This window comes from Toxorhynchites rutilus, chromosome 3 (genome assembly GCF_029784135.1).
Source record: "Toxorhynchites rutilus septentrionalis strain SRP chromosome 3, ASM2978413v1, whole genome shotgun sequence".
NCBI classification, from domain to species: Eukaryota; Metazoa; Arthropoda; class Insecta; order Diptera; family Culicidae; genus Toxorhynchites; species Toxorhynchites rutilus.
This window is the reverse complement of record NC_073746.1, coordinates 220,950,807-220,977,131: the sequence shown is the minus strand read 5'-3', so window position 1 is coordinate 220,977,131 and position 26,325 is coordinate 220,950,807. Positions and strand designations below refer to the sequence as shown.

At 44.6% G+C, this 26,325-nt stretch overlaps 1 protein-coding gene and 1 pseudogene across 1 annotated transcript; one reads left to right on the top strand and one right to left on the bottom strand.

The window, feature by feature from the left end:
• Positions 1 to 364: 364 nt before the first annotated feature.
• LOC129776250 (zinc finger protein 404-like) lies at positions 365 to 2,870 on the bottom strand. The gene is made up of 3 exons (XM_055781791.1): positions 2,575 to 2,870; positions 2,399 to 2,517; positions 365 to 2,295 (listed from the first exon to the last, which is right to left on the bottom strand). Exons 1-3 carry the CDS (start codon positions 2,722 to 2,724, stop codon positions 576 to 578), a joined length of 1,989 nt encoding a protein of 662 aa, XP_055637766.1. The 5' UTR covers positions 2,725 to 2,870; the 3' UTR covers positions 365 to 575.
• Positions 2,871 to 4,533: 1,663 nt separating this feature from the next.
• On the top strand, positions 4,534 to 4,748 carry LOC129780829 (U4 spliceosomal RNA; annotated as a pseudogene).
• The last annotated feature ends 21,577 nt before the right edge of the window (positions 4,749 to 26,325 follow it).

The window sequence follows — 26,325 nt, the reverse complement described above, 5'->3', positions numbered from 1 at the left end:
CCATATAATTTCGGTTTTTGACTACTATAGCTTATAATCTCACCTTTGTTTTTTTTATTCATGGATCCAAATTCTCTGTTTTATCGACTATCGATTATCGAATCGAAACTAGGGCATCGATTCTAGCGAGGGGTATCGTCATTGCCCTGCGGTTTTGCGTCCAACAAAAGTAATGCTGTAGAAAAATTTTAAATATTTTTGTTTTTATTTTGAGTTTTTTAATTGAAATTGAAAACACCTTCCGGACATATTTGCATTAAATCGAATTTATTGACAAATAAAACTATACAAAATTAAATGAAACTGAGTGGTAGCCAATAAATTAAGCAAAATTTAATTAATTTTGGTGCAAAAATATTACCATGTGCTTTCCAAATACAAGAAAAAGTATCAAGGTTACTATTCGATTTTTCGAATGCTTGGCACAAAATGGACTAAGTGGAGAGTGCTTAACCAGATCCTTTCTCTACAAAAAACGCCAACAATGAAAATAAATCAGCTTTATTTCCGTAACTTTGTAAGCTTAAAAGTGGATACCGAATATATCAAGTATTAATGATTCTTAAGTCTACGATTTAGTCAGCCTTCGGGTGCATTCTCTGCCTATGCTTGATAAGTGTGCTGGAATCGATGAACCTTTGGCCGCAGGGAACGCATTCGTACGGTTTCTCGCCAGTGTGGATACGTCTGTGAATGACAAGCGTCGTATTCCGCTTGAACGTTTTGTGGCAAAATTCGCACTCGAAGTTCTTCTCGTCGGAGTGCACAAGCGCATGACGATCGAGGCTGTGTTTGTGGATGAATGTTTTGAGACAGATATCGCACTGATAGGCCGGAGCATTCAAGTGTTTCGTTTCGTGATCCTTCAATGTGAGTTTTTTCTCGAACTTCTGTCCACAATGGGAGCAAACGTACAAATTTTTGTTCTCGCGATGGGTGTTGTACTGGTGCTTGCGAAGTTTTGGTTCCGTGGAAAACTTTTTGCCACATTGATCGCAGTGGAACAGTTCCAATGTCAACTGGTGAATTTCGGAAAGATGTTTGAGTAGCATATGATCGAGTCGGAATTTCTTATTACATATTTTGCATGTATTATCCGACGGATCCTTTTTCGAAATCGGCATAATCGGTTTTTTGGATTTCTTATGGAAAGCTCGATGGCGAATGCACTTTTCGAAAGTGGTAAACTTTTTCGGACAAATGTTGCAGGAAAATAACGGTATGTTGAAATCCTCGTGCTCCTTCTCAATATGTCGAGCTAAGCTGCTGTTGCTGTCAAGTTTCTTACTGCAAACCTGACAAGTTAAAGGTGGTCTTATTTTCAACTCCCTGTCGTCATCTATGTCATCGTCATAAACTGCATCCGGATCAGCTTTGATCTTCTTCCTTTTAACGTACACTTCTTGATTGCTGTTCCGTCCACATCGTTTATTTTTCAGATGACGAGAGAGGTTACAAGCATGCGTGAATGCCTTGCCACACGTGCCACAGACGTTTTTCTTCCGACCAGTATGTCTGGACTCGGCCGGATGGGACTGACGCTGGTGAACTCTCAGATGACTTTGCAACTCGAACGTCTCATCACACACTGTGCACTTGAAGGCCTTGCATACCAAGTTATGATTCGCTAGATACTGTTCCGAACAGTACCGACGTGGACAATAGAGGCAAACGAACTCGTAAACATGGGAAATGTAATGCTTATTGACCTCTTCCAATGTATCAAAATATGCCAAACATTTATCACAGTGAAAGGGAAGCATATCAGCATGTATTTCGGCCAGATGAATCGATACGTCAGCAGACGATTCAAAACGATCGAGACATATGTAGCAACAAGGAATGGTTTTGTCGTAATATCCGGTATCTTCTTCTATAACAACATCTTTAAGAGTTTCGTCCTTTTTCTCTGAATCGTCTTTCTTGGCTTCACATTCTTTCGGCTCTTCCGCCAAGTACTCCTCGTGCATTCGATTCTCTTCCATAATCGGAACTTCTTCGTAAACATATTCCTCCTCCACCGTCTCATCCATAGTATGATTATCATCATCCACGGGAGCGTCCTCACTGTCAGATTCCACATTTGCCTCCTGTTTTATATCGCGATCTTGAGCTTCACTTTTAATAAAGAATTCGGTACCCTCATCCTGTACGTATTCAATTTCCGTATTCTCGATAACCATACCATCAATGATATAGGCTGCCGTTATTTTCTGCGGACTGCTTTTCTCGATTTTTGGACGTCCTTTTTTTGCAGGTGCAACTGGTTCCGGGAAATGTATTCGCTTGTACTGCCTATATGGGAAATACATTCATATTAAAGAATTGTATTCCGAAAAGATTGCTTTTACAAAGCATACGTAAACGTAAGTTGACTTTCTCGCGACCCAATACTTACGTCCACATAACATCAAATATTTTGTTGCTGCTATCGAACTCGCTGCGGATATTCTCGATCAATCTAACTTTTACAACGCAATTCGAGCAGGCGTTTTGGAACGGTCCACAATTAGTAAGCTACAAGACAAAACATATTCAGATCTCGAAACACACAATCTCACAGCGCAAACATACTTCAATCTTCAGAAAGCCCTCGATAACATTCTTCAGCTCCTCCTGGCTTAGTGCGTCCATCATCGGGCTGATTTCCTGATCATTTGCAAGGCACAACCTGCAGGTATGATCGGTCAGCTCGATTCCTTGCGTGGATGTCTCCGGTGGCATCTTGCAGCGTGTTGTGTATTTACAGCCAAAACACTACAATCGCTAACATAAATACTGATTTTCTCCTCTGCCGAAGCACTGATGATGCTCAAAATGGAAAACGCGATGCGAAAAGATTTGACATCTATGCAGAGCTTCTTTCATTGGGCAACCGTTGGATATTGTATGCTGTCAACACTGTGCGCGTGAAGTGATCCCATATAATCTATTTCCCGAAGATGCTATATATCCGAGATGGAAAATATAAGGTGGGAAGATTTTTAAATCTGTAACGTCACAGATTTTGTTTACTTATATTACTTTTCTTATAATAGTTCAGTACATGAGAAAAATGTTGTTATTTAAAGTAAAAATAATCGGATGAAATAAACGAACGTTTTTTTTCTTAAATTAATTCTATCGTTCAAAATCATAAGGGCCCAACAGACATTTTAGCAGAAATTGAAATTTCAGTTTTATTGAGGTGTTCTAAACTTAATTGCAATTCAATTTTACCTCTCGCAAATAACTCTAGAATTATATTATTTGAACTTTTTCTTCCATTAAAGCAGCTTCAAACTACAAACTACAGCATTTCATTCAAGTGCATCCAAAAGGCAAAAAATCAAGATCAATGCATACAACTTAAGTGAACATACTTCGGCTGTCGCGTTTTGTTTTTTGCTCATTTTTCAAAAGTTTACTGTATTTAATTTCTTTTTAGAAAGAAAAAACGATTCAAATCCTGGCAGTTAGGTATAACCTAGGTAGTGCGAACTGAATCAAAACGGTTGTCAAAAAAGATCCAACGATCAGAAGTGTTATTTTTCTTATGATTATCAATACTATAAAAAAGGTATTGTTAGCAAAGGCAACAATAACAATTTTTTTTAATAATTGTAATGATTTCTGCATTGATAAAATATAGTTTTCATGCCGAAAAATCTATTTTTCGAGTTTGCACCTCATTTTTAGCCCCTTTTTGCATTATCCGCGATTTTCGTTATTCGCGGCGAACTTGCCCGACTATTCCGCGGATAATCGGGGTTCTACTGTGTATATAACAGTGTGACATTAAAGCGACGCTCAAGGACTGGGATGAAACGGTCTCCGTTATCACCAGGGATGCCAGGTGATTTTTTTAAATGTCTTCACATGATACGTAAAAATGTCTTCAAATGTCTTCACAGTCATATCGAAAAAAAAAAACTAAAAACCATAGCTTACGTTTGGAAAAGTTTAATAGCTTATTCAATGTTTATATTAACTGGCATTGTTATATAGCACATTTCTCTAAACTTGCCTTAAGGTTTTGAAGTTTATTTCAATAAATTCAGTAATTTTAAATTTCAATATGAACAATGAACATATTTCACAACTGCGAACTAAATTTCATGAGTTAAGAAATGATAATTAGTCTAATATATCGTTGATTGAGTGAATATCGCCCCAATTTTTCCGCAAAAACCGAACTGTGATAACTCATTTTCTTTATTTCAGCTTTGACGTTTTGGTTGTAACTCAAACCATATCCATAAAACTGATTATTGAAACAGTATGTAACCGGAAAACCTTCGTTTTGTGAAGTGGTCGTTTGAAAGATCTAGGTTAATCTATTGTATAATGTAGATCCAAATTAATAAAAATACAATGTCACAATCATTCGAATTTTCTAGTGCAAATGAACTAATGTCTTCTAGAGACAAAATGTATTCAGACCGCTTGAAGTTCTCCAGAATTGTAAGTAAAAGTCGCTTTGTTGTTCAATTTATTCTATATACTTGTGGATTTTCTGCTTGGAAAAGTTTGAAAACAGCGAGTAATGAGACTAGATTTGCGCGGTGGTGATATCATAACCATTGAGGTTTATCCAAGGTATGATTATTGGTAGTTGAAAACTAAAAAAAACCCGAGGCAAAAGTCTCCATTGATAACTAAGAACAGAAGTAAACGAGTGACACTAATAAAAAAGCGAGCGAATAACACTGAGACAAAAGCCCTACTTCTTTTGGCGATTTTTTCGGCCAATGAAAATTTATGGAAATAATATTTCTCAAAAATTCACATACGCTATTATACTCAAATTTCTTCATATATTTCATAATGTCTTCAAATGTCTTCACAAAATCGAATGCCTTCACAGTAAGTCAAATGTCTTCAAAATGAACACATGTCTTCAAACGTAACATCCCTGGTTATCACTTAGATGTAGTCAATCTTAATATTACTCAAAGATGTTCAGTTAGGGCTTTGAGAATCAACTCATTGTGTTTGCTCAAAAGATACCCCTCTAGGAGTAATTTTTAAGGAAATTAGCGTCGCACATGTTGCCGTTTGCACGGTTGCTAAAAAATGATTCGCTTGGAGCCGGCAGCACTAATTCGGTTTATTTGGCCAATAGAATGATGAACTATTGTTAGAAAGACCAGCAAATAGCAAATAACAGTCGCAAAGTTATATCCCGAAATGATATTTTCGGAAAATTTTCTGACTTTTCTTTCCACTATATTGATCTATGGGCAGAGACGAATACAACAAATTAAAGACGGCTCAAATCGGACCATTCCTTCTTCGGATTTGTGCTTAGCAACACATTTGGCATTCCATTTCTTCCTCGACTGGAACTCTTTATGAACGCCAACTAAGTTATGGTCCATTCAGTTCGCGCAGTCCGAAGACATCGGTCGCAAATTTGTTCGCGTCTATTATAGAGTGGAGATTATACCGTTATCAGTCCGTGGCTGGTGAAGTTATTACGCACTAACGGGGTTCACTTTATTGCGCGAGTGAAGAGAGCAGCAATCACAACCAGCGTGAGGAAGAAGTCCTCCACCGTTTCAGCTCATTCGCATTGGGTTGTGATTTAGAAGGTCGTGTTGAAATGGAGATTGAAACTACTGTTTCCTCCTCACTAGCTACAACTGAGACTGGGAAGTCGCTTAAACACGTTCCCCCTCAGAAGATGTCTCCCCAGAGAAAGAGTTAATCAAACTTAACAAGCCCTCCTCAAGAAAATTGGCAAACTTTTCCTCTTCGCCTCAATCTCCCGCTCAACTCCCGAACTTGCTTCCCAGCCCTACTGATCTCGCTCCCGCTCAACAATCGACTTCGTCCTCCCCCTCAGTTGTTTCCTCTCCTCGTGTCAAGGTCTATCCAGACGATGCACCTGGAGCTGGTCCATGGGTGGTTTTTTTTCCGGCCCAAACCAAAAGAAAAGTCTATCAATGTCATTCAGGTTTCGAAAGATCTGGCAAGATATTATTTTTCCGTGGTTGAAATCTCTAAGGTTAGACCGAACAAACTGCGTGTTGTCGTGAGTGATCGGAAACACGCAAATGCAATGATCGACGAGAGATTCTCCCTAGAGTATCGTGTCTACGTGCCCTCCCATGACGTAGAAATCTCGGGTGTGGTAACTGAAACGGGTCTGACGTGCGAAATGATAAAAGAAGGAGTTGGTAAATTCAAAAGATTCCCTTTGGTTGGCGTTAAAATTTTGGACAGCCGCCAACTAGGTAAAGTATCCCAAGAAGAGTGAAAAAATAAATTCACGCCGTCAGGCTCGTTTCGAGTAACTTTTGCTGGTTCCGCTCTCCCTCACTACGTCATGGTGGCCAAATTGAGACTGCCTGTGCGACTCTTCGTGCCAAAGCCCATGACTTGCCAAAAATGCAAGTCAGTTGGTCACACTTCAGATTATTGTGCCAACAATGAGCGCTGTGCCACTTGCGGAGAGCAATATGAGGAGAAATCCTGAGCATAAATGTCCATATTGCGGGGGATCCCCACACGAGCTCTCAGTTTGTGAAACTTACAAGAGTCGCTGGGAGAAACAGAAGCACTCTTTGAAGGAACGCTCGAAACGCACTTTTGCGGATATTTTAGAGGGCACTTCTCCACTGGCCTAACAACAACCAATCAACACACAAAGTGTCTTCGCCACGTTGCTCGTTGACGAAATGGAAGCGGACACAGCTAACGGAGGCACACCGTTCATTTTCCAAGGGAATCCCCGGCGCAAAAATGTGACCACTCCCAAAGTTCAAGGACAAGCCCCTCCGGTTATACCCCCTGTTAGCATGCCTCAAAAATCGAGTGCAGCGGACAAGCAAAATCAGTTTCCTCCTGGTTTCGGTGGGAATAATTCACCTTCAAATGGCCCAGCACTCGAGGGGATATCAAAAACCCCAACTATCCCTGTTTTTCCATCCAGTTCAACTTCCCAATCGGGATTTATAAAGTTGACTGACCTTGTGGATCAAATCTTCATGTGTTTTAACGTTTCCGACTCCATCAGAACCATTGTCATCTCAATGCTTCCAGTGTTAAAGACAATTTTGCGCCAATTGATGCAAACATGGCCCCCCTTGCAATGATTATCTCTCTTGATATCTAATTTAAATAGAAAGGTCGGAGATATCACTGTTTTACAGTGGAATTGTCGTAGTCTTATCCCTAAATTGGATACATTCAAATTTTTAATTAATAAGTTCAATTGTGATGTTTTTGCTCTGTCCGAAACTTGGATTTCTTCGCGAGATTATCTCTCTTTCCACGATTTTAATATTATACGCTTGGACCGTGATGATAGATACGGAGGGGTGCTATAGGGGATCAATAAGTGCCACTCATTTTTTCGAATTGATCTTCCACCTATTGGAGGGATTGAAGCTGTTGCTTGTCATGCAAACATCAGAGGCAAAGACCTCTGTATTGTCAGCTTGTATTGGCCTCCGAGAGCTGCGGTTAGCCGCAAGCAACTTGTTGACATGTGCTCACTCCTTCCTGAGCCACGATTGATCTTGGGAGACTTCAACTCTCACGGAACTGCCTGGGGGGAACAGTACGACGATAATCGTTCATTGTTGATATATGACCTTTGTAACAGCTTCAATATGACCGTTTTGAACACTGGGGGAACAACACGTGTACCTAAACCTCCTGCTAACCCAAGTGCTCTTGACCTCTTGCTTTGCTCGAATTCACTATCGTTAGATTGCAAGTGGAATCTAATCCAGGACCCCAACGGTAGTGACCACTTGCCAATCAAAATTTCCATCACCATTGGGTCGAATTCTTCCGAATCTATAAACATGGCATATGACCTCACAAGACGCATTGACTGGAAAAAATATGCGGACGCAATTGCCTTAGCCATCAATTCCAGAGATGGTTTGCCTCCATTGGAGGAGTATAACTTCATTTCTCGTTTGATATATCACAGCACGGCTCGCGCTCAAACAAAACCCATCCCAGGCTCCACTATTCGTCAAAGGCCTCCCAATCCGTGGTTGGATAGCCAATGTTCCAAGCTTTATCAGGATAAATCGAACGTATTTAAAGTTTTTCGGAAACGTGGAACCATTGAGAATTTTCAAACGTATTTGGACCTTGAAAATCAATTTTAAAAATTGATCAAAGGGAAAAAACGTGCTTATTAGCGAAATTTCGTGGGAGGTTTGTCACGAGAAACGTCAATGAACAAATTATGGAAAGTGGCTCGAAACATGAGAAATCGCTCCTCATCGAATGAAAGCGAAGAATATTCACATCCATGGGTTTTAAATTTTGCACGGAAGGTTTGTCTCGATTCCGCTCCTGTGCAAAAAATTGTTCGAGATATACCACAAGATAGGTGCGATCTTGATTCCGAGTTTTCGATGGTAGAATTCTCTCTTGCTCTCCTTTCTTGTAACAATTCGGCTCCAGGAATGTATAGAATAAAGTTCAACTTGTTGAAAAACCTCCCTGATGTGGCGAAACATCGCTTGTTGAATTTATTCAATTGGTTTCTGGAGCATAATATTGTTCCAGATGATTGGAGACAAGTGCGAATTATAGCTATTCAAAAACCCGGAAAACCCGCGTCCGACTTCAATTCGTACCGCCCAATAGCAATGCTGTCTTGTATACGGAAATTGTTGGAGAAAATGATCTTATTTCGCCTTAATCGTTGGGTTGAACCTAAGTGGTGCGGACTCAATCCACTTCATTTTCAAGCAAATTCATGCATTTTTTCAAGCGATTTCTTGCAATAAATTCTCAGACCACCAGAGATGCCAGATTTACATATATGTTTGTAAATTTACAGACATATCTGTAAAATACTTTTGGCATGGGGCTTTGTCTTTGATTTTTATATAGGGGGTTCACTCTACAAAAAATATAATGATTCATTAAGTGTTTTCAAACGCATAATACTCAAAATCGTTATTGTGACATATATTGTGTTATATACCATTAAACAGGAAATTTATCCAGTATTTTATTGCTTGAAATAAACAAATATAGCAAAACAATTTGACTATTAAAATGGTTATGTTTTTTCGATTGCACTAACCACTCGCTTTCCTCCCCGACGGCTACATTCGGGCGTTAGCTCACAATGTGAGTCGGGCGTATCACAAGCTATTCTCCATTTTCGAACAAACAGGCATTTATTGTTGGCAGAATCAATGAAAGTATAATCTTGGAAGATAGTTTTACTCTATTATCCTCAAAGTTCAATCAATTCGGGCTCAATTAACGTCTTTATCGTGTAGGTCTTGCTACTAACAATTTATGTGATTGTGGTCAAGGATTTCATAATATCGAGCATGTTGTTTGGTTACGTAAAAAATACAATAAATGAATTTAACTGGCTGATGATTCAGAAATTCGAAAGGGTACACTCACGCATATCAGATTATAACATCTTGAGTAGTCGCGATCGTAATATTATGTTCTCTATATATGTCTTCCTTAGAAGCTCGAATGCACTTGCCCATTCTCCATTCCCTTTTCTATACTTAAGCAGAACTCAGCATCCAATGAGATCAGTTCACTACAGCAACTACACGAACTTCCCAAGAGAGCACCCAATAGGATACTCAATATACATCACCTGGCCATAATGTTATTACAACCCCCTACAAATAATGGTAACGTGACAACGAAGGAGTAAATGCTATTATTATCCTTAACACATTTTTGTAGTCATAGATTTACTTGGATTAGGCTTATATTTATGAAGATCTTAACTATTTAGACTTGTGTTTAAAAATGATAAATGATGATGTGCACATTATTGAATTGAATGTGGTTTTGGATTCTACCACGTTATCTCATCTAATCCGTAAAGGATACAAGTTCAGTTTCAGGGCTTCCATTTGGTGTATCCAAATAGAAAAAAATACAAATTTTGAACAATAAAAAAAATCAATTCAAATGCAATTACTACACACAAACACAGGCCTATGTCAAGATCCCGTCCGTGCCCCTAGGCTCAGACCCATCAATGTTTTATTTTTGTTGCAGACTTTTTGGATATAACAATATTTCACAGGTTTCTGAAAAATGAGAGGCTCTACCCAGCAAACATTAAATCGTATAATTATGCACGTGCCAAGTCTTGCCAAGAAATCCGAATAAATCATAATCGCATATAATATCAATCAAAGTATGCATCGTGTATATTTGAAATCGCATAAAATGTAAAAACTCGATTTTATATACCATTATCAAATTAAGTCGCAATTCGCAACATCAATTTTATGATGTACATTGTCGTAAAATATATTTAATCCGCATCATATGCGTATATTACACTGATGCAGTTTGTGTGTCGTATAAGCGTATAATTTAAATCGATTCAGTACTGTAGTAAATCGTGTTGCATGCTGAAGAAAATCATGAAACAGTAAATCATATTAGATCCTAAGAAAGAACATTTTACATCATATTGAAATGTCAATGAAATGCTGATGCACTCGAAAGTTTTAACCGCTGTTGAATTAAATTTCAGATAGCCGCGCGATACAGCTGGTGGATGATAATTCAGACGACCGGAGTTCGAACCCACATCGGAGCAGTTTTCACCAAACATCAATCTGTGCCATTTTAAACATTCATATTCTACTCCCAACACAAGTCAATCAAATAATTATTATTTCTACAAACATAAATACTCATATATAAAAATGGCGATTTGTGAGGCTATAATAAACATTTCACGAAAATATTTTGGGCCATTTGTTTTTGTTTCTATGTCTTTAATAAATCGTATATGAGTATGGCAAAAGTCGTATTTGGTGCTTTGACAATTCATGAATATATTCATACTAGATCGCAATTCAATTTCAACATAATCGCTATTATAGCCGGTCAAAGTTGCATATTCATCCAAACAAATTCGGTGAGCATTTGTCATGTATGTATATGGCCTCCACTTTTGCATGCATATGCCAACCAAATTTTAGGGCATATGATGTTATATATACGCTTGTTATGCGATTTAATGTTTGCTAGGTATTCATCAAATCACAATATTTTACTCACTGTATGACATTTTTCATAGTTTTAATACATAAAAAGTTTTTATATTCAGTTTATATCAATACACATGACGTTAGTCCTATTTTTTGAGTCATTCATTATCATTTTGCCGCCCGGCTTAACGACAGTGGTTATGTGCTCAAAATAGGTCGCACCGCAGTGATGTCGTGAGCATAGCATCGCTCAGTGGCCGATGACAGTACTTCGTATCTTTTGCATTCTGTTGGTGTTTTGTTCGGTAACAATAGCCTGTACACGTCCTTGTACACAAACCAAGTAAACCGAATTAGCGCTGCCGGCGCCCAGCAAATCATTTTCTAGCAAATATGCGGATGGCACATGTTGCTAATTTCCTTAAAAATGACTCTCCTAGAGGGGTATCTTTTGAGCAAACGACAATGAGTTGATTCTCAAAGCCCTAACTGAACATCTTTGAGAAATATTAAGATTGACTACATCCAAGCGATAACGGAGACCGTTTCTTCCCAGTCCTTAAGCATCCCTTCAACCTCGCACTGTTAGCCTATATCTATCTATATAAATAAAAATGGAGGCCAAATCTATTCGTAAGCGGAAAACCCGAAAAAGGGATGGTTCGATTTTAGCCTTTATTTTTTTGTATTCATCTCTTCCCGTAGATCAATATAGTGGAGAGCAAAATCGGAAAATTTTCGGAAAACTCTGAAGGAATGTCGGAAAATTGAATTCCCATATGACCGAAAATTACAGCGTGATAAGCGTTGTTAGTCCATTCGATATTTGCGCTAGCGAAGTTGATCTTTGTTCAAAAGTGGAAATGGTTTTTCAGGCAAAACAACGAATTCCCATATCTTCTATCTATCCATATATCTATATAAATAAAAATGGAAGGCCAAGTGTGTTGTTAATCGCAAATTCCGATGAAGGAAAGGTCCCTTTTGAGTCGTCCCGACATTTTGTTGTATTTGTTGTATTCTGCCCATAGAACAATGCTATGATAAGAAAAAGTTTAGGAATTCGTTTTAACGAATTCATATCAAAACAATAATGTTGTGTGGGACGAAGTTAGCCGGGTCAGCTAGTATATATACAGCCATTCCATGTCAAATCGATAAAGTGGTTCTCAATGGGAAACATGATTTTTCGGACCACCGGTTAACTTTGAAAAACTATATCTCAAAAATGAAAAAATACTGTCTCTGAAACCGAAATATGTCATGTAAAACATCCTCAGCTTTCTAGAAAAATATGAAAAAATATAGAACCCTCTAGTCCAGCCACGAAAACAGTAAAAAACAACTACAATCGATCATTACGAAAATAAAATCCATTTTTTTGCGAGTTCAATATTTTTTTAATAAAGAGCTAGCTAATTGGCTTCAATTATGGGCACCTTACACGATCAAACTGATTGACAATAAGTGTCTTCAATATCGTGACAGCTAGGCTTTCGACATCCGATCTAACCTCAATCAATATTTTGCCACCTTACACGGTCAATATCGCCCTCAACCCGAGACAACGAAAATATCCGCGATGGCTAGTGGTGACATTCGAGTTTGGGATCCAAACTATTCTCCATCAGATTAGAAGGCTAAATTGCAATTTTCAATTGGTAAAATTTGAATGAAAATATCTACTTGGTATTATTTAATTAGTTGAAGCGCGTAGTCCTACTTCTAACTTAACCTATTTTCTATGAATTTTGAGATATTCCTACTAAAATTTATTATTATTATATAAAGTCAGTTTCAGATACAATTTTTGTATGGGATTTTATCACCACTTGCAGAAAAAAAGTGATTTGCATTCACATAGAATACTAATTTGATTTGGAAAAGTTAATTTTCATTCATAATTTACACTTTAAAACTCGTTTTTCCTTCTCAAAAACACATCATAATACTCGCTTCACAAATACAGACTGATCCTTTCAGTTTCAGGGATGCCAAATTATTTTAGATTGTGAAAATATATGCAAATTATATTATCTGAAGCAAATGTTTTTATTCGATAAATAAGACTATGACAGTAGAACCCCGATTATCTGTATCTGTATCTGTACCCCGATTATCTGTATCTGTATCTATTTCTGTATTGATAAAACATAGTTTCTATGTTTAAAAATCATCCCGACTATTCACGGATAATCGGGATTCTACTGTAACTTGAATTAACACGTGATGTTTTTTCACCTGTGATTTTCCCAGATCTTCTCATTCTCCAAATTTTATAGCGGAGTGTGAAGAAACACACAACTTAGACTAAAGTGGCTGCCCCGCTCGCTAGCGCAAAGAATGACCGAGTTCAATGTTTTAAACATTCCTAAGACGTTGTTAATTTTCATTCACTCTCTCACCATCACATTGTCAGTTACTTTGAGGTTTTGGTTTGTATCGCGAAAAGTACTGTATTTTGCTATTTTAGGTACAGTAATTTACATTTAATGCGACATTTTTCTAATTGGACAGACCTATATGCGACACGTTTAGTTAGACATTTTTGTAAACATCGACTAGCGGCCCAATTCTATGTTTTAATAAGTTTACCGCAAAGTCATTGGAATAGCTTTGCTGTTGCACTCAAACAGACTCTCGCAACTTATTTTCTTTTCTTTTATTCAATGTTTCTTTTTTAGTCCAAATATCTCTATGTCTCGAACATCTACTCTTTCTCTGCGATCAATTGTTGCTCTTCCAATTTTGACTTTGAATTTCAACTCTCTACTCTTCATTTCCTACTATCTACTCTATACTTTGTTCTCTCTTCTCTCTACTCTCTGCTCTTTATTTTAAACTTTCCACTTTCTCTCCACTCTCACTACTCTCTACTCTCTACTCTTTCTACTCTCTACTTTCTCTAATCTCTTTACTCTCTACTCTCTCTATTATCTACTCTCTACTCTCTCTACTCTATCTACTCTATCTACTCTATCTACTGTCTACTCTATCTACTTTCTACTCTCTCTACTCTCTCTATTCTCCTTACTCTCTACTCTCTCTCTACTCTCTCTACTCTCTCAACTCTCTACTATCTCTACTCTCTACTCTGTACCGTCTCTACTCTCTACCCTTCACTCTCTCTACTCTCTACTCTCTCCACTCTCTACTCTCTCCTTTCTACTCTCTCCTTTCTACTCTCTCCTTTCTACTCTCTCCTTTCCACTCTCTCTACTCTCTACTCGCTGCTCTAAAAAAACGCACACACAAACACATACACGCACAAATGAACACATGTACACACGCAGACGCGCACAGTCTCACACACATGTGCAAGGAGGAGGACGGAAACGACCACGTCACAGGTAGCTTCAAATGTCCGGCGTACAAAAAGGCGATTGCGGGTTCGCAGTAATGGAGGTTACCCAGCTCAACCTCAATCATTGCGACATAGCACAGCAATTGTTGTGGCAGTCAACAACTGAAACTAAATGCGACGTTGCAATGATCGCAGAACCGTACCGAGTTCCTCGCGATAACGGAAAATGGGTGGTGGATAAAGCAGGGATGGCTGCAATACTAGTGATGGGAAGGTTCCCCATCCAAGAAGTGGTGGAAAGCTCACAGGAAGGTTTCGTGATCGTCAAAATCAACGGAATCTTCATGTGTAGTTGCTATGCACCCCCAAGATGGTCAGCGGAGCAGTTTCACGAGATGTTGGACGTACTCACGGATAAGGTCAGCGGCCGCAAACCAGTCATCATCGGAGGAGACTTCAACGCCTGGGCTGAGGAGTGGGGAAGCAGATGCACCAACGCCAGGGGGTACAGCCTACTAGAAGCCTTCGCAAAACTAGACGTCACACTTCTGAACGAAGGCACTAGCAGCACCTTTCGAAGGGACGGCCGCGAATCCATCATCGATGTAACTTTCTGCAGTCCATCACTGGCGGCTAATACGAAGTGGAGAGTGTCGGAGGGATACACACACAGCGACCACCAGGCAATCCTGTATAGTGTCGGCCAACGGAATCCCGCAGCGGTACGGAATACAAAAACCTTTGAGCGGAAGTGGAGGACAAAGGTTTTTGACAAGGAGCTTTTCGTCGAAGCACTACGCATAGACAGCAGAACTCTTAATCTGAGCGCCGACGGGCTGACAGGAACATTGGTGAGGGCATGCGATACAGCGATGCCGAGAAGACTGAACCCGACGAATGAACGACGTCCAGCCTACTGGTGGAACGAGACACTCAGCATCCTCCGCGCTAACTGTCTACGAGCCAGAAGAAGAGTCCAGAGGGCACGAACCGATGTAGAGAGAGAGGAGCACCGCGCGTCTTTCCGAGCGACCAGAGCCGCCTTGAAACGAGAGATACGTAGGAGCAAATCGAACTGCTATAGGGAGCTGTGTCGAGACGTCGACGCAAATCCTTGGGGTGAAGCATATCGAATCGTGATGGCGAAATTCCGTAGTTCAACGACTCCCATGGAATTATGTCCGGAAAAACTCGAGGTCATTGTGAATGGACTCTTTCCGCAGCACGACCCACCGACGTGGCCACCCACACTGTACGGTGAGGACGAAGCAGAGAACGCACAAGTCACCAACGAAGAACTCATCGCGGTGGCAAAAGGTCTAAAGTTGAAAAAAGCACCCGGCCCCGACGGAATCCCCAATGTGGCCCTGAAATCGGCGATCCTTGCTTTCCCCGACATGTTCAGGGTGGTGCTGCAGAAATGCCTGGATGACGGTCTCTTCCCTGCGGAATGGAAGATACAAAAGTTGGTGCTGCTCCCGAAACCAGGAAAGCCACCTGGAGATCCAGCGTCGTATAGGCCTATTTGTTTGTTGGATACTTTGGGAAAGCTCTTGGAAAGGGTTATTCTCAACAGACTGGTGAAATGCACGGAGGATGACCACGGATTGTCGAAAATGCAGTTCGGGTTCCGGAAAGGAAAGTCGACAGTGGACGCTATTCGGACAGTTATCGAGAAAGCTCAGGTCTCGCTTAAACAAAAACGAAGAGGCGACCGTTACTGCGCGGTGATTTTGATTGACGTGAAGAACGCCTTCAATAGTGCCAGCTGGGAGGCCATCGCCGAGGCGCTACACAGATTGAAGGTCCCTAGCTACCTGTACAGGATACTGAGGAGTTATTTCCAGAATCGGATCCTGGTATACAACACAGACAGGGGACAGATAGTGAAGAATATCTCGGCGGGAGTTCCACAAGGTTCCATCCTAGGTCCTACGCTTTGGAACACGATGTACGACGGTGTTCTAAGGCTGAAGCTACCCAGAGGTGTGGAGATCGTGGGCTTCGCGGACGACATCGTAACAACGGTAATCGGCGAGACGCTTCAGGAGGTGGAAATGTTGGCGACTGAGGCTGTAGATATGATCGGTAGTTGGATGGACAGCGTAAAGCTCCAGATGGCACATCACAAAACCGAGGTGCTGTTAGTGAGCAATCGTAAGGCAGTGCTGCGGGCAGAGGTATCGGTCGGAGGACATACCATCGTTTCGAAGCGGGCGGTGAAGTACCTCGGAGTCATGATCGACGACCGGCTGAACTTCAACCAGCACGTCGACTATGCATGTGGGAAGGCGTCAAAGGCCATCAACGTGGTGGCGAGGATCATGCCAAATAGCTTTGGCCCAAGCAGCAGCAAGAGGCGTCTCTTGGCAAGTGTATCTTCGTCGATACTGAGGTATGGTGGCCCTGCCTGGTTGGCGGCTCTGGAAACCCACCGAAATCGGAGGAAGCTGAACAGCACATTCCGACTCATGGCCATGCGAGTCGTAAGTGCTTATAGGACCATTTCGACAGAAGCTGTGTGTGTAATCGCCGGAATGATTCCCATCTGCATCACTCTGGCGGAAGATAGCGAGTGCTACAAGCGACGGGAAAGCAGAGGTATCCGGAAATTGATGAGAGCGGAGTCGTTGGACAAATGGCAGTATGAATGGGATACGGCAGAAAATGGTAGATGGACGTACAGGCTGATACCGGTACTTTCGACCTGGTTGAACAGGAAACACGGTGAAGTTAACTTTTACTTGACGCAGTTTCTGTCTGGGCATGGCTGTTTCAGGCAATATCTACACCGGTTCGGGCACGCAGTTTCACCCCTCTGTCCGGAGTGTGGAGATATGGAGGAAACACCGGAGCACGTCGTTTTTGTCTGTCCCAGGTTCACCGAAAGGCGCGAGGGGCTGCCTGCACTTCATGTCGGGAATATTGTGGAGGAGATGTGTCGCGACGAGATGATCTGGAAAGCCGTGAGCAGTGCAATCACACAAATCATGTCGGAGCTGCAGCGAAGGTGGAGGGCTGACCAAAGTGCTGACAACGTCCGACGGTGAAAGGTGAACAACGGCGACGGCTGTTGCAAGAGATGGTACCTCACGAGAGTAGCTGTGACGGGGTGCGCGTTGTGTTGGAGGGCACCACCTAATCGGCTCTCCGCTGGGAAGAGAAATCCTGCGAGGGTGACTGTGACGGGGCGCGCGTCAAGTTGGAGGGCGCTTCCTAATCGGTGCACGTCTTGACAGGTAAACGGATGCCGATTTAATAACTACGACGGAGTGAGTGTCAAGGAGGGCGTCTTCAAACTGGTGTATACCCCACGAGAGCTGCTGTGATGGAGTGCGCGTCATGTTGGAGGGCACTACCTAATCGGCGCTCCGATGGGAAGAGAAATCCTGCGAGGGTGACTGTGACGGGGCGCGCGTCAAGTTGGAGGGCGCTTCCTAATCGGTGCACGTCTCGACAGGTAAACGGATACTGCCGCGGAGAACAGCAAAAGGCCTGCCTGACAACGCCTGATCGTGGCCTGGATGGAGGAACACCGCGAACATTTCGAAGGAACGAGCATCAAGGATGAAGCCACGATCAAAATGGTGAATACCCCACGAGAGTAGCTGTGACGGAGTGCGCGTCAGGATGGAGGGCACTGCCTAATCGGCGCTCCGCTGGGATGAGAAATCCTGCGAGGGTGACTGTGACGGGGCGCGCGTCAAGTTGGAGGGCGCTTCCTAATCGGTTCACGTCTCGACAGGTGAGAAACCCCGCGAGGGTGGCTGTGACGGGTTGCGCGTCAAGTTGGAGGGCAATTCCTAATCGGTTCACGTCTCGACGGGTAAATTCAAAATGCCTGCGAAGAGGACATCAGCGCAGTGGAATTAATAACGAATGGAAAGAAAAAAATATTGAGAAAAAGGGAAGGACAACGCTAGTTAGCGTTGAAAACTCGAGAAGTGCATGAGCACAGCCGCCCCCTGAAGTAGTCGCCTAGATGTGGTCCCAGGGGGAATAAGGCAACGAGTAGAGGGCTTGGTTTTTGTGGGTGCGATCCCCACTCGACGTCTGGGTTAACCCTTCCCAGGTAAGGCTGGTAGAGCGTTCCTCACCTCTTTAAAAAAAAAAAAAAAAAAAAAAAAAAAAAAAAAAAAATGGTTCTCAAATGGGGATCAACATAGGGTAGGAGCCTGCCTGTTGGTCTCAAATGTTCCTATCTCACGCCTCCACGAAGATCATATGACGACATTTTTAGATCGGGCGTGAACTGGAAACACACACCTGGTCTTGGCTCCGAGAACGGGTGTCGAAAGTGGCTAAGTGAGGGGGTGCGAGCGAGTCAGAGCGCTATATCTCTCCCGGGGAAGGCCTCCCGGGTCATGGAGGCCTTGCCAACCCGCTGTCTCCCGGGCAAAGGAGATACACCCAATAAAATGGAGCTACGATCACGAAGAATAATTAGAATGCGATCACCCGAGGAGGGTCCCCGAACTGGAGCTGGTCCTGGAACGGGCGTAAGAGCGAGCGGCCAGCGGCTGGAGGGCGATGTGCAAGAGCGGGCCACCAGCCGGGTTCAACCCGAAGAGCTACCGCCACACGGAAACAGCAGCCATCGACATCACCCAAGAAACGCTGCGCCTACGAGACGTGTTGCGACTGCCAGACGACAGTCGTCCACACTTGTGGGTACCACTAGGCGCCGGATCATGTGGACACACGAAATGAATGAATTCGTGATCCGCGCCTATTACATCTGCACTGCTTTGGAGACGGACATGAGCGGTCGCCCTCGAATACTAACAATGTTCGAGGAAGCGTATCCAGAGTTCGTCGGGAGGCTTGATCAGAACGCGATGAACGCGAGGCGTAGAGCGATAGTACGCAACAACATGCTCTCCCAAACGCAAATCGACGAGATCAAGCAGCAGGTGCAGAGAGAAATAAGCTCCAGGAACAACAGAGCAAGCGATGTGTCGAGACGAAGTTCAGTACGGCTGAGCAATTCATTCGCGAGTGGGGCACGCGAATCAGCACCAGTGGAGGCCACAGTACTACAACCCCCTGAGCCGGAAGACCCACAGCCAGATCAACAACTACTACGCGATCTGGTCTTCCACTACGACGAGGCGATCTCACAGTTCCGCGACACAGACCCATTGTCGCGCCCCAGGATCCCGAAGTTGCAGCATTCCCGCAGGCTGACAAGTGCAGTAAAGCTCATGAACGAGCACGTTCTTCCGCTGCACTTGGTTGATGCTGAGAACATGGAGGAGCTGCAACTGAAAGTTTACTGTGCTGCTGTGGCGACCACCAAAAGTTTAGGATACCGTATTAGGCCAAGAGGCGGACTGCTCCAACATCTCCGTGAAAGGCGTGAGCCTCCATGGCGAAGGAGATTGGAGCAACGGATCCTAAACAAGCGCGCCGCAATTGGAAGACTGATGGCGTACAAAAGAGGCAGCAGATCGGCGAAATTATGTCGCCAAGTTGCTGTGATCGTGCGGCCTACTGAACTTCGCCAGCTGGGAGCTCACCAGCTGACGGAAAAACTCGACACACTGGTACAGCAATTGAGCGTCCTAACTAAACGGCTGAAACGTTACTCTGACTCTGCAAAGCGCCAGGAACAAAATCGGATGTTCAGAGATAACGAAAAAGCGTTCTACGACCACATTAGCGACGAGAAGCCCGACTACCGCGAAGGTTTGCCAGATATTAGCGATGTGACGAACTTCTGGGCTGGTATTTGGGAGACCCCAGTACAACATCGCGACGGGCAAATGTGGTTAAGACGGGAGGAGGAGAGTTGTGGTGAAATTGGAGAGATGCCAGCTATCATCGTCGAAGAGAACGATGTCCGCGAAGCCTCGCGGTACCTGAGGAACTGGGCAGCACCGGGCCCCGATGGTGTTCAGAACTTCTGGCACAAGAAGCTGACCGTCGCACATCAAAAGATAGCTGAGTGCTTCAACAAGGTGCTACGTGACCCACACAACCTCCCTGAATTCGCCACCCGTGGCGTCACATTCCTCCTCCCGAAAGACAGCAACACATTGAACCCATCAAAGTACAGGCCGATAACGTGCCTATCGAGTCTGTACAAGATATTAAGCAGCATCATAACCGCCAAAGTTTCTGCCCACTGCGAACAACACCATATCATCGCAGAAGAGCAGAAAGGATGCAGAAAAAATACGCATGGCTGCAAAGACCAGGCCATCATCGACGCAACCATAGTCGGCCAGGCGGTTTATAATCAGCGGAACCTAAGCATGGCCTATATCGATTACAGGAAGGCTTATGACTCCATACCTCACTCGTTTCTCGTCCGGGTATTGGAGCTCTACAAAATTGATCCCGTCGTCGTTAGGTTCCTGCAGCATGCGATGAGGCAGTGGAGCACGTCTCTGCACCTTAGTGATGGGGAAAATGTGTTGCAGTCTAGAACGCTGCAGATAAAGAGGGGGATATTCCAAGGCGACTCTTTCAGCCCGCTTTGGTTTTGTCTGGCACTGAACCCCCTCAGTAGGACGCTCAATAGAAACGGTCATGGCTATAAAATAAGGTATGGCGACGGCGCCCACGAAGAAGTGACCCATACCTTTTACATGGACGATCTCAAGGTCTACGCTGATTCACGTCAGCGTCTAGGTGTAGCTATCCGGGTTGTCGAAGACATAAGCAGGGACATCTGTATGGAGTTCGGCCTCGACAAGTGTCGCTGTGTCCACCTGCTGAAAGGACAACTTACCGAATCCGGAGGCTACGAGGTCTATGACGGCGAGTTTATAAGAGACATGGTTCGTGGCGAATCCTATAAATATCTTGGATTCCGACAGCTCACCGGGATTCGCCACTCCGACATCAAGACGGAGCTGCGAGACAAGTTCTTGAGTCGAGTGAACTGTGTCCTGAGGACTTTCCTCAACGCGGGGAACAAGGTACGCGCGATCAACACATTCGCGGTTCCCCTGCTGACCTTCAGTTTTGGTGTAGTCAAATGGAGCAAAACTGACCTAGAGGACCTTGAGAGGAGGATGAGGAAAGCATTCAAAGAGGCCGGAATGCACCATCCTCAATCGGCACTGGAGAGAGTTTCACTACCACGCAAAGAAGGGGGACTTGGAATCGTCGACATTTCTGCACTGTGTGTTGCCCAGGTACGACAACTGCGCGAGTACTTCGCAGAACGCGCCAACCAAAACGCGCTATACCGGGCTGTCTGCGCCGCCGACAGAGGATACAGCGCTCTGCACTTGGCGCAAGCGGAGTACCAACTCAACTGCAATCTGCAGACAGTGGAGGAGAAGATTGCAGCTTGGAAGCAGAAGGCAGTGCATGGTGCCCACCCCCATCAACTGGATCGGCCACACGTCGACAAGGCCGCATCTAATCTGTGGCTAACGCGTGGTGAACTCTCTTCAGTAGTAGAAGCCGACATGATAGCCATCCAGGACAGGATAATGCCGACGAGAAACTGCAGGCGGTACGTCTGGCATCAAGACGTTGATGACATTTGCCGGATGTGCCATCAACCAGGTGAAAACATAGAACACATTATGGGAGGCTGTCCCGTTTTGGCCAACGCAGCCTACACCGAGCGCCACAACAACGTGGCCCGTATTGTTCATCGACAACTGGCGCTCCAATGTGCTCTACTGGAAGACAACGTACCAAACTACCGGTACCTGCCTGCACCTGTCCTGGAAAATGACCGTTTCAAGCTGTACTGGGATCGCACTGTTCTGACCGACCTCTCGATCCACCACAACCGGCCAGATATAATGGTTTACGACAAGAGCGACCGCAAAGTCACCATCATCGATGTCGCTATTCCACTGAACCAGAATCTGGAGGAGACCCACGGTCGCAAAATCTGCAAGTACCGACCATTGGCCGTGGAGCTCAAGGAACTGTGGGGGCTAAGGGAGGTCCCAAGAATTGTTCCAGTCGTTCTCTCTGGAACTGGAATTGTCCCGAAGACACTTCTGGAAGCGCTAAAGGTGTTGAATATGGAGAAGGAATTGGCCGGCATCCAAAAGTCGGTCATCCTTAGCACCTGCGCGATTGTCCGACAATTTCTCGGTCAGGACTGAAACAGCACGAGCATGCAGATACGTGCATTCCGCAGAGCCTAGTACCCCTTTGGCATTCAGAAGCCCGGGGGCAGGTGAAAATTCTGGCTAGGTTCGCCTAGTTAAGAAGTGAGATAAGTCTGCCAAAAAAAAAAACAGTCTCACACACAAAAATACGCATCGCAGCTGCTGACTGCTCACTCTCTCACACTGTTTTTGATTACATCAACCAATCAACTAACCAAAACACACACTCCCGCAAACGCACACGCACACGTACATGCAAACACACACACACACGCACACAAACACATACACGCAAACGAACACAGCCGTGGAGTTGCCGGCCTAGAATAGCACTTCGGGTCTTGGTCCCTGTCCCTGTCGTATGAGGCGACTAATCGGGTGACAACGCGAGTAAGGGCGCGGTAAAGCCTATTGGAGATTGCACGGGGGAAATACCGTGTACAGGAGCCACGAAAGGAGTGCCAAGCACATCAGGATTGACGCCAGTAAGATCCTGATTACGACATACTGGCTACGACATAGAAAACGGACACGATACGGAAACGATTTCAACACGACGCTAAAGGCTGACAGTCATGCTATCCTGTTCCCTGAGTAAGGAAGGGTGACACCTTCCTGAAACGGCGTGTAGGCTAATAGTGCGATTGCCCCCGTCCCGGTAATAACTTGGCAAGTCTTCGGGTACGTTCAATGCTCGTCTAGGCTCAGGCACTAGGTACTAGGCGTCAGATGTCACATTCCTGACTTGCGCTGATCTGGCTCTGAACACGGTCCCTATGAAGGACCGTGTCAACCCCTGCATGGCCTCACTGCTTGCATAGACAACCATGGGATCACTGATAGCGACTATGTACAACGAGCGGAGATAGCGGCCCGAAGTTGGGACCCAACAGACATGAATATCATCGAACAATTCAACAGACGAAACGACGGTAATGAAGACACACCAACGGGAGAGGCGAGCGTGTTCGCAAGGAGCGGTAAGCTCCAGAGATCACCAATTCGCAACCAGACAACCATAGCGAATCCTATAGGACACCAACAGCATCCACAACAAGGAGAGACTAGCCTGATACAAGTGCATAAAGCCAACACCACCACTTCTTTAGAAGGGCTGCAGGTCGGGAGGTCAAGCTTGATGGAGGTCAAGAAAAAAGTGAACGAGCTCTACGAGTTCATTAAGGACAAAAACAATGTCCATACTAAGATCAAACATTTAGTCACAAGCATCAAATCCGCCGTTACGGCTGCTGACCGCGAACAGAAGGAGATGATCACGCGAGCAGAGGTTGTTGAAAAAGCACTCGCAGAAGCAAGGGAGAAGATGTCCGTCGAGATACAGGAGACGCCTAAGACGCCACGAAACCCACGATCGGACAAAAGGAAGAGGGATACCCCAGGGGATGAAGAAGACCTGAAGAAGGTTAAAAATGACAACCTGGAAAACAAAAAGGAAGGTGAAGGCAGTGGATGGCGAACTGTCGAAAAACAGACGGAGAAACGGAAGAAGAAAGAAGAAAAGAAGAAAGGTGTGCAGGAGACAAAAAAAACCAGGCCCAGACGCGAGCGAAGTAAGGGAGATGCTCTGATCGTCGAGGTGAAGGAAGGAGTGACTTACGCATCACTCCTGCGGAAAGTGAGAGACGATCCGGAGTTGAAAGAACTGGGAGAGAATGTGGTGAAAACCAGGCGCACCCAGAAAGGAGAGATGCTCTTCGAGCTCAAGAGGGATCCGGCGGTCAAAAGTTCAGCCTTCAAGGAACTGGTTGCGAAGTCGCTCGGTGAGGAGGCGAAGGTGAGGGCTCTATCCCAGGAATCAGTGGTCGAATGCAGAAATCTCGACGAAATCACGACAGACGAGGAGTTAAGGCGCGAGTTAATAGAACAGTGTAAGCTGGACAATACACCAATGACGATCCGTATGAGGAAGGCGTATGGTGGCACGCAGACGGCGTCGATACGGCTCTCAACAGTCGCAGCCAATAAGATGGTAGAAACGACCAAAATAAAAGTTGGCTGGTCGGTTTGCTCGCTAAAGATGGTGCCCCGGGTGGCCAAGCGGATGGAGAGATGCTTCCAGTGCATGGGCTTTGGACATCAGGCAAGAAGCTGCACAGGCCCCGACAGGTCTGAACTGTGCAGGAGATGCGGTGAGAAAGGGCATGTTGCGAGAGACTGCACGAAGCAACCGAAATGCTTGCTCTGCAAACCAGAGAACGGCAGCGACCATGCGACAGGAAGCTTCAAGTGTCCCTCGTATAAGAAGGCGTTAGCAGAATCGCAGTAACGGAGATAATTCAGATCAATCTGAACCATTGCAACACAGCTCAGCAACTGTTGTGGCAGTCGACAACAGAGACAAAATGCGACGTTGCAATCATAGCGGAGCCGTACCGAGTACCCCGTGATAATGGCAGCTGGGCGACGGATAGCTTAGGGATTGCTGCAATACAGGTGATGGGCAGATATCCTATCCAGGAAGTGGTTGGAGGTTCACACGAAGGTTTCGTAATCGCCAAAATTAATGGAATCTTCATGTGTAGTTGCTACGCACCCCCGAGATGGACAACTGAGAAATTCCACCAGATGCTAGACGCAATGACCGAGGAACTAATCGGTAGAACACCGATCGTCATTGGAGGCGACTTCAACGCGTGGGCGGTGGAGTGGGGAAGTAGATGCACCAACATCAGAGGGTACAGTCTACTGGAAGCTCTAGCAAAGCTGGAAGTAACGTTACTAAACGAAGGTACCACTAGCACTTTCCGGAAAGATGGGCGCGAATCCATCATCGACGTTACTTTTTGCAGTCCGTCGCTGTTGGCGAGTACGGAGTGGAAAGTGTGCGAGTCGTATACGCACAGTGATCACCAGGCGATCCGGTACAGAATCGGTCAACGGAACCACGTGCTAGTTCGGAGGACAACAAGCGGTGAGCGGAAGTGGAAGACGAATGCTTTCGACAATGACCTTTTCGTCGAAGCACTTCGTCTAGCTGGCGGAGCTTCAGATTGGAACGCAGAAAAGTTGACAGATCTACTGGTGAGAGCATGCGACACTACCATGCCGAGGAAAGTTGTACCAAAAAATGGAAGACGCCCAGCTTACTGGTGGAACGACTCTCTTCGCAACCTTCGCGCTAGCTGTCTTCAAGCCAGAAGACGCGTTCAGAGAGCACGAAATAGCGCTGATAGAGAGGAACGAAATACGGTGTACCGAGCAGCTAGAGCCGCCTTGAAACGGGGAATTACACTGAGCAAAGAGAACTGTTTCAAGGAGCTGTGCCGAGATGCAGATGCCAACCCATGGGGCAACGCGTATCGAGTCGTGATGGCGAAGATCAGAGGACCTGTGACGCCCGTCGAATCGTGTCCCGAGAAGCTGAAGGTCATTGTGGAGGGTTTATTTCCGATGCATGATCCTACGATATGGCCACCGACACCGTACGCCGAAATAGCTACCGAACGTTCTCAAGTTTCCAGTGAAGAACTGGTAGCAGTGGCGAAGAGACTGCAGGTAAACAAGGCGCCCGGCCCCGACGGAATCCCCAACGCGGCCTTGAAAACGGCGATTCAGGCGTTCCCGGACATTTTCAGGATAGTGCTACAGAAATGCTTGGATGATGGTCACTTTCCTAAGAAATGGAAGATCCAAAAGTTAGTGTTGCTGCCAAAACCAGGAAAGCCCCCGGGGGTACCAACATCCTATAGGCCTATATGCCTGCTGGATACTCTTGGGAAACTCTTGGAAAGGATTATCCTCAACAGACTGACGAAATGTACGGAGAGTGACCATGGTCTGTCAAAGATGCAGTTTGGATTCCGGAAAGGTAGGTCCACCGTTGATGCTATCCGGACAGTGGTTGAAAAGGCAGAGAAGGCGTCACAGCAAAAGCGGAGGGGCGACCGACATTGTGCTATAGTAACGATCGACGTGAGGAATGCTTTCAACAGCGCTAGCTGGGAAGCCATTGCCGAGTCCCTAC

Excerpts from the sequence above, each read along its gene's own strand:
- LOC129776250 (XM_055781791.1), bottom strand. The coding sequence starts at position 2,724 with ATGCCACCGGAGACATCCACGCAAGGAATCGAGCTGACCGATCATACC. Across the intron at positions 2,518-2,574 it reads AGGGCTTTCTGAAGATTGAA|CTTACTAATTGTGGACCGTT; the intron begins GTATGTTTGCGC and ends TTTGTCTTGTAG. Across the intron at positions 2,296-2,398 it reads ATATTTGATGTTATGTGGAC|GCAGTACAAGCGAATACATT; the intron begins GTAAGTATTGGG and ends TTTCCCATATAG.